At 26.6% G+C, this 16,423-nt stretch overlaps 1 protein-coding gene across 2 annotated transcripts in view; it reads right to left on the reverse strand.

Moving 5' to 3' along the window:
- The window catches only part of LOC114131289 (E3 ubiquitin-protein ligase UBR4), a 32,133-nt gene that overhangs the window by 709 nt on the left and 15,001 nt on the right, over nt 1-16,423 (reverse strand). For both annotated transcript variants that reach the window (XM_050201884.1, XM_027996466.2), the window contains exons 37-71: nt 16,005-16,202; nt 15,775-15,867; nt 15,525-15,653; nt 15,140-15,431; nt 14,863-15,030; nt 14,481-14,688; nt 14,254-14,419; nt 13,941-14,069; nt 13,615-13,872; nt 13,444-13,557; nt 13,234-13,364; nt 13,066-13,170; nt 12,823-12,993; nt 12,579-12,743; nt 11,201-11,375; nt 10,984-11,134; nt 10,686-10,905; nt 10,442-10,594; nt 9,124-10,364; nt 8,842-9,061; nt 8,497-8,736; nt 8,059-8,376; nt 7,650-7,997; nt 6,257-6,424; nt 5,596-5,799; nt 4,917-5,525; nt 4,469-4,645; nt 3,953-4,375; nt 3,595-3,867; nt 3,411-3,524; nt 3,211-3,348; nt 2,366-2,841; nt 1,377-1,697; nt 975-1,305; nt 748-907 (exon numbers count right to left, since the gene is read on the reverse strand). In XM_050201884.1, the coding sequence (XP_050057841.1) occupies nt 748-907; nt 975-1,305; nt 1,377-1,697; nt 2,366-2,841; nt 3,211-3,348; nt 3,411-3,524; nt 3,595-3,867; nt 3,953-4,375; nt 4,469-4,645; nt 4,917-5,525; nt 5,596-5,799; nt 6,257-6,424; nt 7,650-7,997; nt 8,059-8,376; nt 8,497-8,736; nt 8,842-9,061; nt 9,124-10,364; nt 10,442-10,594; nt 10,686-10,905; nt 10,984-11,134; nt 11,201-11,375; nt 12,579-12,743; nt 12,823-12,993; nt 13,066-13,170; nt 13,234-13,364; nt 13,444-13,557; nt 13,615-13,872; nt 13,941-14,069; nt 14,254-14,419; nt 14,481-14,688; nt 14,863-15,030; nt 15,140-15,431; nt 15,525-15,653; nt 15,775-15,867; nt 16,005-16,202 (8,787 nt within the window). The remainder of the gene's footprint in view (nt 1-747; nt 908-974; nt 1,306-1,376; nt 1,698-2,365; nt 2,842-3,210; nt 3,349-3,410; nt 3,525-3,594; nt 3,868-3,952; nt 4,376-4,468; nt 4,646-4,916; nt 5,526-5,595; nt 5,800-6,256; nt 6,425-7,649; nt 7,998-8,058; nt 8,377-8,496; nt 8,737-8,841; nt 9,062-9,123; nt 10,365-10,441; nt 10,595-10,685; nt 10,906-10,983; nt 11,135-11,200; nt 11,376-12,578; nt 12,744-12,822; nt 12,994-13,065; nt 13,171-13,233; nt 13,365-13,443; nt 13,558-13,614; nt 13,873-13,940; nt 14,070-14,253; nt 14,420-14,480; nt 14,689-14,862; nt 15,031-15,139; nt 15,432-15,524; nt 15,654-15,774; nt 15,868-16,004; nt 16,203-16,423) is intronic.

Below are 16,423 nucleotides of genomic sequence, written 5' to 3' on the forward strand. Positions count from 1 at the left end.
TTATTTTTAGGCAAATTATAACTCATACATATTATTATTATTTTACTTAGAATTTAAAATTAGTTTAATATTAAAATATATGTACATATATTTATACATATATCTATCTATGATCTATCTCACTACTTTATAATTAGGCAACAGATTTGAATTCAAATTGCATTTTTTTCTGAATGTCTGAAAACATTGCTCTCCAAGCACAAAGTTCATTTCATACATTAAGGAATTAAAAATTTAACTTTCATTTTACATTTTAAAGACTTTTTTTGCTTTTTAGAGCATTTTTTTGGTATTTTTAATGCATTTTATGTTATATAGGAATGGATAAAATTCGATAAAAATTTAGTTAACATTCTTTCTAAAAGAATAAAAATAAATATTTATTATGTTTTTACCGATCAGATAAATGTGATGCCAAACAAAATTATTGTTAATACATGTAAACATTAAGGTATATACATACATAAAACGGAAGTTGTATGCTCAACAATTTTCAGGGTAAAAAAAATATAGATAAACAACTAGGTAATGATGATAATGATACAAATAATTAATACCAAAAAATAAAAATTTATAAAAATATAACTTAACCAATTATTCTAAGTTAAAAATAATTTTATGAGCATTTTGTTAGTGTATTTTTAAAAAAATTCTGTTATTAGTGCATTAAATCGTATTTTATTTTTTGTTTTTTTGAGCATTAAAATCTGTTTTTATTTATAATATATATGATAAATATTATCTTACTCGCAGCATCACAAAGTTCTTCAAATGAGGTGCAAGGTAAGAAATCTACACTTAAAGCGTTCATCATCATTTCTGAAGATTTGAGCAGCATCTCATCATTATGACGAATATAATCAGCTAAACTTACTGACCAATTTTTACTTTCAGTAACCTCTACGGTCTGTAAGAAATACATTAATATATATTTCAGAAAATTACATTAGTTTTATAAAAAAGTTACTCATTACCTTGAAATAACATTCATACATCTTATTGATTAATACAAAGAACATAAGAGCTGATTTGTAAGCAGTATAATCATGAGGAGTCAAAGGCACAGAGCGTACGTTGGGTGCTATAGAAGAATTGGTATGATGAACATGAGCCATCAATATTACTCTATTCAAATGTATTAAACGGTTTGTCAACATCCATTTTGAGTATGGAGTCAACATAATAGCCAATGTAAGATAGTATAATGGACCTTCAGTATCATAAAAAGTATCAATTAACTGGTCTGCAGACTTTGGTTCTAGGTATGTGTTTAAATTACGTTCCTCTGCAGTGGATCGTCTAGTCCTAAATATATACATTCATTTTAAATACAACTATAATAAAACATATAAATTATCAAATTGAACTTTACATACGTGTTAATCACATATAATGCCATTTGCATGAGGTATGGAACTAGGTTCATATTGGACTGAGGTCCACCTCCTCCTGTGTCTTCGTGAAAGCTCTTGGCTTGTGCAAATCTGTATAAAAGTAATTTGAGATCATGCACTGTTTGCATGTAACTTATATCTCTTTGGCCAGTAGCTTCTTGTAAATATGAGTTATGTCTGGCTAAACAATTGGCATATGCTGATTCGGCAACTGAAGGACCCCACATTGGCAATAAACCATTACATTTTGTGTTTGCATTTTGTAAAGCTGCCGATTCCCATTCATCTCTTACCCTTGCAAGTCTACAAAATACAATTAAAAAATAGAACAATTTAAGTTTCTTTATAAAAATAAATTATATTTTAATGTTATTATTTATTGGTCAATAGTGACTAGAGACAACACTGTCAATCTGGTCATTGGACAATGACTTTCATTAGGCATACATTTACAAACACATATTTAAAAGTATGGAATTAATATATATAAAAGTACAGTTATCTAATAAACCAGACTAATGTAAATAAGACAATTATGGAGTATTATAATATTATATTGTAAAATGTATAAAATTTAAATGATCGTTAACTGTTCAGCAATTAAAATTAAATTGAATTATATTTTGTTTTTTTTTTTTTTTATATATAGTATATAATACTACATTTTAAATGAAAAAACTTCATCATAATATTAAATAATTAGCATTAAGTACATTTTTTTTAATTTATAACCTAATATTTTACTATGTTTGAGTTAATATATATTTATTATTGATAAATATGCATAATAATTGTAACACATCAACAATTTAGTATAAAAATTTTGATATCATAAAATTGATATTCAACATTAAGACTTAGATTTATTGATTATATAAAGACAATTTTTTGTTTCAAGTTAAATAATATTGTATAATTTAATTCTATAAAATAAGCAGTTAAGTTAAATAGTATTTTTAAACATTGCTTACCTAACCGCAGACATGTGGCAGTCAAAATGAACAACATTAAAATGTGTCACAGTACTGTACCCAATGGTTTTGCGAGGTTTAACTTCATGTTCTTCAACAACACACCTCTTGGTAAATGTATATATACCTAATACTTTAGTTGGTTGAAATTTATATCCTTCACGACAAATGACACACACTAATCCAGTCTCTTCTCCTAAATCTTCTACTTGTTGCAATAATGAAGTTTCAGCAGTTACTTGACCTTTTTCATTAGTACGCATTCCTAATTGTCCAAGTTGTTTTTGTCGCATCGCCATTGCTAATCGTTTTTTCTCGGCTTTAGTTTGTTCACGAACTTTTTCTATTTTTTCTGCCATTTTTGGATTAGTTTTTAATGCTTCTAATAAATTTTCTGCAAGAGATCCAACATGTTCATCTGATGACACTTGTTCTAAACAATGTACTGTATGAATACAGTCATCAGAAACAGCAGTCTAAAATTATTATAAAAAAATGATTAAAAATATTTTTGAAATAAAAGTTGATAAAAAAAAAAATTTATAAATAATTAGGCTTTATTTGTGTTTGGTTAAACATATTGTTTTTCTAGTACTTCTTTATGTTTTTAGAAACCATTAGAGATAATTAGAATATGACCTTTTAAAGGTACCAGCTATATAATATTGCTAATTAATAAAGGGACTTTAACATATTTGGTTCTAACAAGAGCAGAAAAAAATAAAAACAAAACATCATTTCAAAACTAACACATTAAAAGCTTCTTAGCTCAGAATCAAAAATTTCTCAAATGTTCATTAAATACAATTTAACTATTTTTAATTTGTAATAATTTAATAATATACCTGAGTTGGTTCATGGCCATTAGCTAATCCAGTCCAAAATCTTAAAATATATTTTAACGAAGGTTTAGAAATGAATTCTTTCCATTCATCTTTATCATTGTTTTTGTTTAACGTTGATTTTACTGTGGGTGCATGGCGCTACAAAATAAGTAGTTATTATAAAATGTCACTCGAGTTTATCAACTGCAAATTATACTCACTGATATATATTGGATAACATTATTAATAACACCAAGAGAAAGAATATAATCTTTTAATGTATTTCCAAGTGAATTATTTTCAATGCCATACGTCAAATCACAAAACAAATTCATCTAAATATATTAACATAAATAAATTATTTAGTTTTAAACTTAATAGGTTAGTAATCAATAATGATACTACCATTTGTTCATCTTGAGCAGAATGGACATCATCAAATTTTTCAAAATCAGAAATTACTGAAGCAAAATGATCCATGAGAATAATCATTTTAGCTTTATTATTGTATGTAAGGGCAGCTAAGACACGAGTTAGATGCTGAACAATTGTATAGCGAGCATTTGATGCACAGTGTAGAAGATACCGAATATGATCATCAGGGCCAAATGTCTCTGATAGTTTAGCAAACGTCTCTGGGCCTTTGGAAGTAGCTTTTGATAGTATAGTTTCCAAGATCTATTTATTAAATTAATAAATTAAAGAGTATAATAGTATATTACACTATGTATAAATGCAATATTAACATTTAAATTTTACTTACGTCAAGAGTTTGTTCAGTTAGTGATGTATTAGACAAACCATCAGCTTCATTACTTAAACATAACTCAAGTGTATTAAGAAGAATTGGTATAGATCCTAGCATAGGTTCAGTTAATATTTCTTGATTATGTTTCACTTTAACACAAAGTCCAAGTAATTTAAGAAGTACTTGGAGGAGTGGACGCGACCTTGATAGGTCTTTAATTGTAGATAGACGATACATTAGAACTCCCAAACCACGACATTCTGCCATTACATTTGCCATTTTATAAACTTCTTCGTTATTGACTTCTTGATCAGATTTGGCATCCAACGTTTCAATGAATTCCTCGGTAGCATCTCCCAATAATCCTCTCATGCGGTAAACAATATGCATGGCAGCTTCATTGTCCCCGCCTTCTGGCAACCAAATCTTTTTATATACCTAGTTATAAAAAAAATACAAAAACATTAAATTATAATAAAATACTTTCAATATAAATTCATACTATAATTCATAATAAATACAATATTTTACCTCTTTAACGGGCAGATCTAAGCTGATAATCTTATTGTTAACCAAAAGTTCCATGCCATTATCATCTTCTAGAAGAGCAACCAGTTCACAATCTTGACAGATTTTATTTTTGACATCTCTCATGAGGGGTCCAAGACCAGATTCGTTACAACTATATGGATTACCTAACATGCGACCCTATAAAATAATAATTGACTTAATTTTTTTTCAATAAAATAAAATATATTTTTACTAATTTAATTTGTTGAAAATTTAATAGAAATTTTAAATTATGAACTACCTATAACATTATATTGGTATTACAGGACAAGAACATAGCCTCCCTGCTTATACCCATATTACTGAATTATAAAATATAAGAACCATTACAAAACTTAGTTCTATTATATTTCTATTAAGTAATTGTAAATGTATACTCAATTAAATCATTAAATGTTATAACACTTACTTGCAAAAAGTCTTCTTGTTGAGGATCTTTATCTAGATTCATATAAAATTCCCCAACATCATTTTCTTCTGGATAAATGATTGAACATAATCTTTCAAATACAAAAACTGGAGTACGAACATCTTGTATATCACATTTTTCTACAGTTTCTACACAAATTGCCATAAATGCTTTTGATTCTGTTTCTGTTCCACACGTCATTTCTTCAAGAAGATCCAAAAGTTGAGATTGTGTTTCATCAATTAGACGTGTTCTTTGAACAACTAAGCGGCGGAGAGAAAGATATCCATTTAAAATAGCACCTACAAGTCTTCCTTTGTATTGTTGTTTAATGCTCTCAACTTCCAAAAATGATGCCAACAATCCAGTTAAACTTTTTAAGACAAATCCTTGAGCTAAATCTGAAGTCAATGTAGTTTCTTCTAAATGATGTAAATGTTTTATTTCTTTTGTAATTATGTCAGATATCATAATAAGAACTCCTCGTAATGCTAAATACTGTTTCCAAGGGGTTTGTTGAATGAGATTTTGATATAAACCTAAAAATTCAGCACAGTTTTCGCCTGCATTTCCTAATTCTGTTAAAAAACCTGTCAGAAGATCTAAAATCTAAAAACATTACAGATTTTAATTTAGAGTTGAAATGACTAACAAGTAACAGTTTAGTAAGAAAACTTACCTCTTTTTTCCTTTCTGGTACTTGAGCAATACCCTCAAATATCGCACAGGCAACTTGTCTTAACAGACGTGTACTCGAACAAAATAAGAAATGCTTTAGCCAAGAAGACTCTGTTAGGTGGAATGGCTTTGCAATATCTCTTAAAGAATATAATCTCCATTTCTTAAAATATTTAGAAGCTAAATAATATTGTCTGATTTCTTTCTAAAAATATTAGAAAAATACATAACATTTAATTCAACCATAAAGCATAAACCTATTATATTAATAATATATTGCATTTTTGAATAAATACAATTTCATTCAATTAATTTTTACTTTTATAGACATGTTTTTTTATTAACAGTAATAAAATGTAAAATGATAATACACAAAGTATAACATTTTAATGATAAAATATAAATGTAATTAATAATATAATAAAAATTAAATGAATTGATTGATAAAAAAGATACATAGTTATCTAAAATATTGACCAACTTTATTTTTCATTAACTTAAGAAAAAAAATAGATTAAATTACTTCATTTAGGTACATAAAAAAATAGATAAAATCTGCCTAAAAAATTAGATATTTACTTATTAATTTTTGTCTTCAAAATAGTTGTTTACCCCTTTATGTAAAAATTTAAAAATACATATTTTAATATCTTAATTCTTACCTTTGACTTAGGCTTATTTTTAACAGGAGTATCTGATGGTATTTTCTTTTGAAGTCGTTGACGCCATGCATTAAACATATGTTCAGGACTTTGTTTGGCCCATTTTCTAAAATCAACCATTAAATTATCGGACATTTGAACAGTTGACAAGACATCCGTAGATTTATCCTAGATAAACAAATAAAATAAAAGACGTTATTGAACATGGTTATGTTAAAATATATATATAAATATGTGTTCAATTGTATTATAATTAATATTTCTATTTACTCTAGTAATCCATAGAATATACTATGAAATAGGCTTATACATTTCAACAACTATTTGAAAAAATTTTTTAAAAAAAACCTGGAATGACTTGCATGAAAGCATATTTAGTATTCATATACTTTGAGAAAACAACAATGAACATGGCTTTATCATCAGCAGGGGACGAATATTAATTAAAACAAATTATTTTTATGAAGTCTTAACATCGGAAAGTTTTTGATACATGTATACATTCTATTTAATTTCAAATAATCTAATGTTAATTTCATGTTAAATAATTTTAAATATTTAAGAATAATTAAATATTTTTACAAATAAATACACAAATTATGTATAATTGTAGAATTTTCGTGTTTATTATTAATTTTATTATTATTTGTATACTAACATTTAAAGATATGTATTCAATTTTAACCCTCCCAAGCTTATTATAACTTGATGGGGTACGTGGCTATCAGCTGTAATATATTATTTGAATAACTTTAAAAAGATTAAAAATGTTGTCTTAAATTTAGATTCCAATGCTGCAATGACAATAAAAAAAACTAATGAGCTCATGGAAAGTAAAAATCTGTAAGACAATTTAGCTTTTATTTCCACTAATTTTGTATTTTTAATGGATACTATTTCAAAATTAAAAACTTTTGAAATTCCATTAACCATTTGAAAATTTCAAGTTATATGTCGATTCTAACTGTTTCCCTCATAAAGACAATTTAGATGATTCAAAATAAAAAATATTAATAAGTATTATTTTATATTTGTAATAAATTATATCTTCTTTTCAAATTTTATTATAAATATATAAAAAAATATTTATTAAGTAATAAACGAATATATATTTAAATATTTTTAATTTTATAATAAATTAAAATCCATTCCCTAATCATCAAGTAACTTGACCAGAGTGGAAAAAGGACCAATAGGAAAATATGAGAGTAAGTCTTATTCAGACATAATATTTCAGAGTTAAAATAAACACTTTCATACCAGTTTGTACCAGAATTAATATTTTTAGAATTAGAATAATTTTTAATCAACTTTGTTGAATGTTTTTATTTACAATTCATTTAACATTCAATGTCTAAAAAATCTTAATAATAAAAATAATTGTAAAATTTACCTTGTTTGCTTTAGATGATGACGCTGGTGGTTTTATAATATTACGCATCATTTTTAAACATGGTAGTGTTATATAAGTAACAATTGCTGAAGACTGAAATTCTTTACATGTCATAAAGAAAAGCTGCATTACACATTTGGCTTTTTGTTCCCAACATGAATCTTCTTTATACAACATTGTAGCCAATAAAGAAATCTCAGGTCTTACAGCAAATGCTAGGTCAGCATTTGCAATTGGTCCTCGAATTGTAAGTGATATTCTTTGACTCAGCAATCCACATAAATCTTCAGTAGCCTTTTGATTATCTTGTATTAAAATACAAAGAAGATTTCTTACTTCTTCTTGAGTCTAAAATTAAATGTTAATACAACATTAAACATTTTTAAAATTAATAAATTTTAAGTATTACTTGAACTGATCCTCTTCTTATATTATTTTCCACTAATTCCTGAATAAGTCCTTGTTGCAATAGTATTTTACGCAACGTCATGTTTGTAGCAAGAGCACGTAACATAACAAAACAATGTTCTAGAGCTGCTGTTATACACCCATAACAACTTGTATTTGGCAATAAACATGACGATGATGTACTTTGAGAAATAGATACTGCAGAATCAGAAACTGAAAGAGAAGAACTGATACTGCCATTAAAACGAATAGTGGATTTAACTTGTCCCAATTGTTTTTGATCATATGCTATTAACTCTTTACGACTTGCCAAAACTTTCTGAAATAATTTATAACAATTCAAATATTTTATACATTTTAAGGATACTATCATAACATATAGAATCCAATAAAATATTGGTAGTTAATAAGATTTCCAGAAAAAAAACATAATAATTACTTGAACAATACGACTGAGATCTTCAAAAGTATTACGGCATTCAGAACCATATTTTTGTGCCAACAATTGAATAGATCTATTTACTTGATGTACAGGTCCAGAAGAAATGTTATTATTCATAGCCCCATTAACAACAGCAGCAAATCCTGAGACAGGCACAACATTTGGACTTTGGCTTTCTTCTGCATTTGTATTATTTGACTTTTCCAAACGATTTTCCATAACTTTTACTAACATATTCTAAAAATAATAACAAATAACAATGGATATTTTGATTTTTTAGGTATGAATTTTCTTATATTATTTTATTTGATATATTAATGTTTTTTTTTTTTTTTTTTTTACCTCTAACACAGGTTTTGACGATACCAGTTGTTTGTATAATCTATCAGCTTTTTCCAAGTTTGTATTGATGGAACTTATAGTTTTATTCCTATCATGGTCATCTTCAATAGGATCAACAGCACAACAAGGCTTGGCAGTTAAAACATAATCAAATTTAGCGTATTTACAAAAACCACAAGAATGACAGAGAAAAGGATCTTTTTCGTCATAATTAATTGCACTAAAAAAAAAAAAATCATAGTTAACACTTTATTCAATTTTAAAATACTACAATCCAATTACCGGCATTTATGACATTGGAAAACATTCTCGCCACAGTTAGAACAAACACCGGGATTTGCAGGTACTGTTGCACTACACCTAGGACACTGTAAAGTCTCCGAAGAAGCATGCAAGTTCTCATAGAAACTAGAATACTCTATTAATAAATTCCATGCAACTATTGGTACAGCAAATTCCACTTTCACTTCAGTTTGTCCAGATGTTAATGTAATTTCTTTTGCTTTATGCCACATAGCTGGTTTGTTTTTAAGTTCTACAACTGCTTGTACATAACGGTTATTATAAAATATATTCATTGTACGTACCATTTTGGTACGTTTTAAATCAGTTATTCGCAATACTATTTTATTAATAGTGTGACTTCCCATGAGTTTAACAATTTGAGTAGTGGTAGTGAATTTTGAGTCAACTTTTATGGAAGTCAACTTAATATTTGTGAAAGGAATTTCAGGATTATTACAAACCATGCAAGGTTCACTTTCTAAATAAAATCCTTCCAAATCAACATATTGTGATACTTGTGTATACAAATTAGCATTAGGGTGACATGCTAACTTATAATTTTGTGTTCTTAATAATTCAATTGCCTGTTCAACATATTTAGTTGATGTAGCTGCCTTTTGATTGTACTTAAAACTGAAATATCCTAATAAATCTACAAATTGAGATGCTTTCCTTCCATAAGTGGGCAACTGTGGCCATAGGGCCCATAACAACTCAAGTAATTTTTCTTGATCATCGTGTTCTGAATTTCTATAAATTGACAATACTAGTGCATGAGCTTGCCAACGAATATGTGTAGAATTTGTTTCAAGTAAAAATGTTTTGACAAATCGTGTTAAAATATCTTTATTTAACCGTTTATTCATTTCTTTAACTAAAATCATGCATTGAGCTTCTTCAAGCATAGCATTCTCAATATCTTCTGCTACCTTAGACACTTTAGATTTAGATTCTTTAGCAGAAGGAGTTCCTGACTGGTTTTTAGCTCCACAAATTGCATATTGAAGCAAATGCAGAATTGTAGATGATACACCCTCATCCAAAAAGCAGGCTGCACGCATTAAATATAATAATACTGTATTATCTTTGCGACAATATAATTGCCAATTCAGCATACGACTTGATGCAATGTCTACACAAACTTTTACATCTTCCACTAATTCAACTAGTTTATCATATGTCAAGTTAAGAGACAGTGGCGTATTCTGATCACCAATATCACATGTGATTTGAAAATTCTAAAAATAAATATGCATATTTAAGAAATAATAACACAAAATTATCATAAATTTAAATAAGTTTAACAATAGTGTACCTTCATACTAGTCGATAAAGCGTGCATATCTCTAATCTGTCGATATTTATCCTTGTTTCCACAAACGAATAATAATAACTTTCTAACTTGACGTTTAATAAATGGATTTATTGTTTTTAAGCTCATGAATTCGCATAGTACAGTCAACCATTCCTAATTTATAAATCAAAATTGTTTAACATTAAATCTAGAACTATAGTAATAAAATTCTTAATATCTAAGTTAAGATTAAAATAATACATACTGGTTCAAATGACAATTGCGACCAACTTTTCTGTATTTGATATGGTAAACGTAACAGCATTTCTGTCAAAATTATTGGGTAATTATGGAAAATATCTTTGGTTTGACTAACCGAATAGGGTTTCAAAAAAAATGGACTCATATCTGGAACACGTGATGGACCACTTGGTTCCAATAAGACACTAACTACAGTAGCACCATTATCATCATTATCACTAAAACTAAAATATTATTATTCAATAAATAATATACAATATACTCATAAATAATTTATCAAATACTATTAAGTGTTTAATTACCTGGCCCAATATTCCTGTAAAGCTTTTAATGCTTTTAAGCAACATGTTATAAATTGAGCATGTTTTAACATGGATGCAGCAATTTGAGAAATATATGTAGTATGATCAGACGATGATTTAGAGCTAGATTTAGGCCTTGCTAATAAAACGCCTAAAATTACAAGAAATAATAAAAATTTATTTTTAAAAAATTTAAAAAAATAAATTTTAGACTTACCAATAAACCGCATAATAATTATAACTATTTCTCGTTGTGAATTTCTTATATGTAAATTAGAATCATCTAATGTTTCTCGGCGAATATATGTTATAAACATTTGCATAAGTTCAGTAAAATATTCTTTATCGCCTTCATTACTCAAGTCCATATCTGCCACAATTGAAGAAACAACCTAAAAACAATTAATATTAATAAATAAAATTATTAAAATGTATTATAAATTAATTACACTAGTATTTAATTTCACAATTATTAAATAAAAAATTCTCAAATTAGGAAAAATTGCCCCCTTTATTTTATTAAACTACCATATGAGGGAAGATAGCGTTAGCATTACTTCAGACCCAATGCCCTAAGTGGATAATTTTTAAAATCTAATGGGGCAAAATTTACTTATGAACAGCTCAAACTACATTCATTGATTGACTAAACAACAAATAGATTAATCAAAATGGTAGTCAATTAATAATAATACTGTTTAATAGCACTTCCTCTTTTGTATACATAAACATAAACAAGTTACAAACACATAAAACATATTATATTATAAATATTTCTTAATATAAAATGTTTGAATTTTCAAACAATATGATAATAGTTAATAATATGATATAATGTCTCTGTAGTCAGAGGTTGTGTATTTATAGACAATTTCTGCCCCCCCCCCCCCCATACACTTATTTAGCAATATTTATTTGACTTTATTTCAATCAATTAATATAAGATGCGTTCGGCATTATAAAAATAATATGATATAATATGTTGTTGTTCATAACCACAGCTAATGATACTAGTATCTATAGCTGTGTTCATAACTCAAGATAATACATTTTATCAATACGAATAGTATTTAATTATTATTATTATTATTATTATTATTATTATTATAAAATGTACATTGTCAACCCAATAATAGGTAACAGGTATACAATTCAATCATCAAAGGGGATAACACAATTGCGCAGTTTTTACTTCTATACTTGAAAAAACAACATAACTGCACACAAACAAATATTTTATATTGTTGGATTTAGAAAAATGTTGTTTTTTTTTTCAGGTAAAAAATGCACAATCATGTTACACCGGTCACCAAATAAATCAAAAAATTTTTATTTCTAGACAAATTTTCTGTTTCGTCACCTTAAAGAATAAATTTTAAAAAATCGCTTTAAAGGTCGATTTTTGAAAAATCTTAGTGGTTGCCTATGATGTATAAGGAACCTTTGTGAAAAATGTCAAGTCTCTAGACATAGTGGTTTAGGATGGTGATACCTCAGTCAGTCAGTTTACCCTTATATATATATAGATATAAATAAAACTAGAATAATAGTTTATGTACCTAACTAAGATGATTATAATTAATCTATTATCTTACTTGGAAAAATGGTATAGCCCTTGTGCCTCCAATGTTATGAAGATTTGGTATATGGTTAATAAATTTTTCCAACAAAGACAATCGTAATGTGCGTAAATGATTATTTATTTCTAAATCTTGATCAAAAATTATTTCTTCATCAATTTCACCTCGTTCATTTTGACTCTAAAAACATTAAAATTTCGATTTTTTAATTAATTATAATTTGATAATTTATATCAATAATAGGGTATCCAATAATTACATTTTCTGTAGGTGATGTTCTTAAATTGCTATTTCCTGGAACAGCATTTGTATCTTCATCATCAGAACCAGCTGCCGACGCAGTAGTATCACTCAAATGACCTTGTTGCATAGACTGTGTTTCAGAACTCTGACCATTATCATTATTTTGAGAAGAATTTTCTTGAATGTTCTAAAAAAACAATTTTATTTTAATATATATTTTATACAAAAAAAGAGAATTATAATTTTAATTTTCTTATACTTGTAACGTCGCAGGTGTATTTAATCCTTGTAATTCTACAAACCCTTGCTGCAATCCTTGTCTAATATTCTGTAGCTCTGAATTATTATCCAGCCCTTCATTGTCCTACAAAAAATAATAATATAAAAAAGTTATATGATGCTAATTAAGTACATTTTATATTATTACCTGTAGACTAAGTGCAATAGCTAATTCTACCATTGCATCGTCATCTGCGTCAGGTGGAATAATAAGACCAGGAAATTGAACATTACCAATTAAAACTTCCATGTTTTGACGATCATGTTCTTGTGGTTCAACTATTGCAATTTTTTTAAGTCAAATGTTTTATTAATTTAAAATGAATATTATTATTTATTATTAATAAATAAATATTACCTCTTGGGTCCAATAAAATAATTGGTTCATCAACTTCATATTGCATATTTTCTTCTGGAGATTCTTGAAGGACTTGTTCTTCATTTTCAGGCCCTTTGCTAGATATTTCTTTTACTAAACCAAAAAAAAATTGTCAAGTAACAAACTTTAAAATTATATTTAGTTATTTACCTTCCACTGACTCCTTGTAAGAATGATCTCCGCGAACCAAATTTTGATTATTTTTTCCAAAAACTTGAGGTTTTAAGGCTCTTGAAAGTGCCAATTTAGCAGTATAACTGACACCTACATCTTCACATAGTAAGAAATCTAAGTAATACTTAGATATAGTATTAATTTGAGAATGTTGAAAACCAGAGCATTCAAAAAATAATAAAGAATGCAGAATTTCAATAAGTGCATAAACAACAGCTTCAGTATGTTTCAAACCTATATGAGTCGAAATATATAAATTAACAATAATATTTAGAATATATCATTAACTAATAATTACATACCAGGTACATATATTGTGCAATATGATGGATTTTTAGGTCTATTATAATAGAGTATCCAAAATACAGAAATAAGCTTTTGAATAAGGAGTTGACACCACTGTGGTGATTGTTCATTGTTATAATCTAATTCTGAAAATAAATATATCATTATTCCATATATTTTAAATTATGAATGCATTTTAAGCAAATAGATTATATTTAAAATTATATTATGTGATTCTTTGATTTTTGATATTACAAAAATATCTTTTCATTCAATAAATAGTGTGAAACACTACTATTTAACATTATCAATATTTATATTTGTAAATACCTTCAAGATGAGTATATTCAAAGTTGGATAAATGTTGTGGTCTGGAAACAGCAATACCTCGAGTAATTAATACAAGTCTATAATAAGCTTCTGCGTCCATATTTTTAGGATCTTCACGTTCAAAATTGTGTAAGGTTTGTAATATATAATTTAACATGGATTGGTCCTATTTATACAAATATTATTTTAGTATAACCATGGTTATTTTTAATAAATGATATTTTTACTTTAAATGTATGGTATTCCGGCTGTAAAACAGCTACTAATGATTTAGAATGAAGTTGAATACATGCTTGTGAACTACGGTTGAGTAAATATAATGCTATGTTTACTGCTTTAGTTTTGTTAGTTGAATATTGTTCGTTCTCTTCATTCAATGAATAATTTGTTACAATAAAGCTATTTTCTAATATTGTCAACAACCCTATGACAAACCTAAAAACATTATTGTAATACAATAATTATAAATAATAATTTTTTCTAATTATTACTACAATTGTAAACAAAATTTAAAATAACTTTTTAAAGCCATTAATTAAATATTTATAATAAAATTGAAAAATCAAAACTGAATAATAACAAAATAAAAGTAAAAATAAAATATTTTACTTTTCTAAATGATTGACAGTAAATCCAGTTAAAGGTAGCTCTTTTTCTTGGGGATTAAATTGATTTGAAGTAACTACAGTACTAGTTGATGTCGAACCATAAATTGTACCATTGCTAATCTCATCAACTTCATCAGGCCATCCAAAAGATTCTTTGGTTTTTCCATATCTTTATAAAAAATAAAAACATAATATTTATTACATACAATATTAAATTCTACATATTATAAATAACTAGTTATTTATAATCAGAAGTAAACAAAATTATATGTACTAACAATTTTATAGAATCGATCATAGTAACACCTTCAGGATCTCGGGATGGGCCAAACACAATTATTAATTTTTTATCACTTTGAAGACTTTCTTCTCTGGTTAATGGAAAATCAAACCATCGACTTCGATTAATGGGTAGCAAATGTAAAGTGCGTCCTAGCACTTCTATATAACCAGGAGCACGTCCAATGTCTTGACCTCCCACATTAATTCTAATTCCAGCCATTACCATTGTAGCATCATTATTAGTAACTTCAATGCTAAATCTTGGTTTAGTAGACACAATATACATGCCTAATATTATAAAATATTAATAATTAAGTTTAATAAATATAATTTATTGTATTAATATTTAATTTATCATTATTTATTATTAATATCCCTTACCATTACTGTTCAATCTATGTTTGATTTGTTGAGGGTTATAAATTTGCAATAGATCATTACCACCAAATTCGATTTCATTCATAGCTACACAAAATTCAAAGAAGTCGATTGGAAATGAAGAGGTATTTCCTATAAATTATAATTTGTTTACATTTTATATAATAAATAGTATAAAATATTGGTAAATATATTAGTAAATTTAAATACAATAAATTGTATTGAACTTAAATTTGTAGTAAATCAACCATACCTGTAGACTTTCCAGATTTACTAATTTTCTTTTTCTTTAACTTACAAGATGTTATGTGACATGAAGGCTGTATAGATGGTGACAACCAAAAATCTGAAATAATTAAAATAATCTAAATAAAATGTTGTAGGTTTTTTTTTTTTTTTAAGACTTCCTTAATTTAAAAATAAAAGTAATAATAATTAAAAATTTATAAAAAACATTTTATAATGAGATTATACAATATTTACCTGTTTGCTCTTTAGCAGCTAAAAACATTCGTAAACTACCATCTTCACATAAAATTATTAATGTTGTTCTATAATCTCCATTTGATAATGGGTGGCGTACGGCAACCATATCTGTAATCTTAGTTTTGGTCTGGGCCAATTTAATTTCTTGGAGACTAATGACTTTTGGTGTTATCATAAATACAACTGGAGTATTACCTAAATAAAAATAAGATTCCAATTTTCAGTTTAGAATGTTGATAACATTAAGTTATCTATTTACGATTTATAAATAAAGAGGAAATAACTATGAATGGCATGTTCATCTTTCATAGTAAATATTCATTTATCATCCATATATTTTATGGAAAAACATAAGAAATACTATCATAAATATAGGTAAATAACACAAACTCTATACCTATCTTCAATTTTAAACT

The sequence above is a fragment of the Aphis gossypii genome, chromosome 2 (assembly GCF_020184175.1).
Source record: "Aphis gossypii isolate Hap1 chromosome 2, ASM2018417v2, whole genome shotgun sequence".
Classification (NCBI taxonomy): domain Eukaryota; kingdom Metazoa; phylum Arthropoda; class Insecta; order Hemiptera; family Aphididae; genus Aphis; species Aphis gossypii.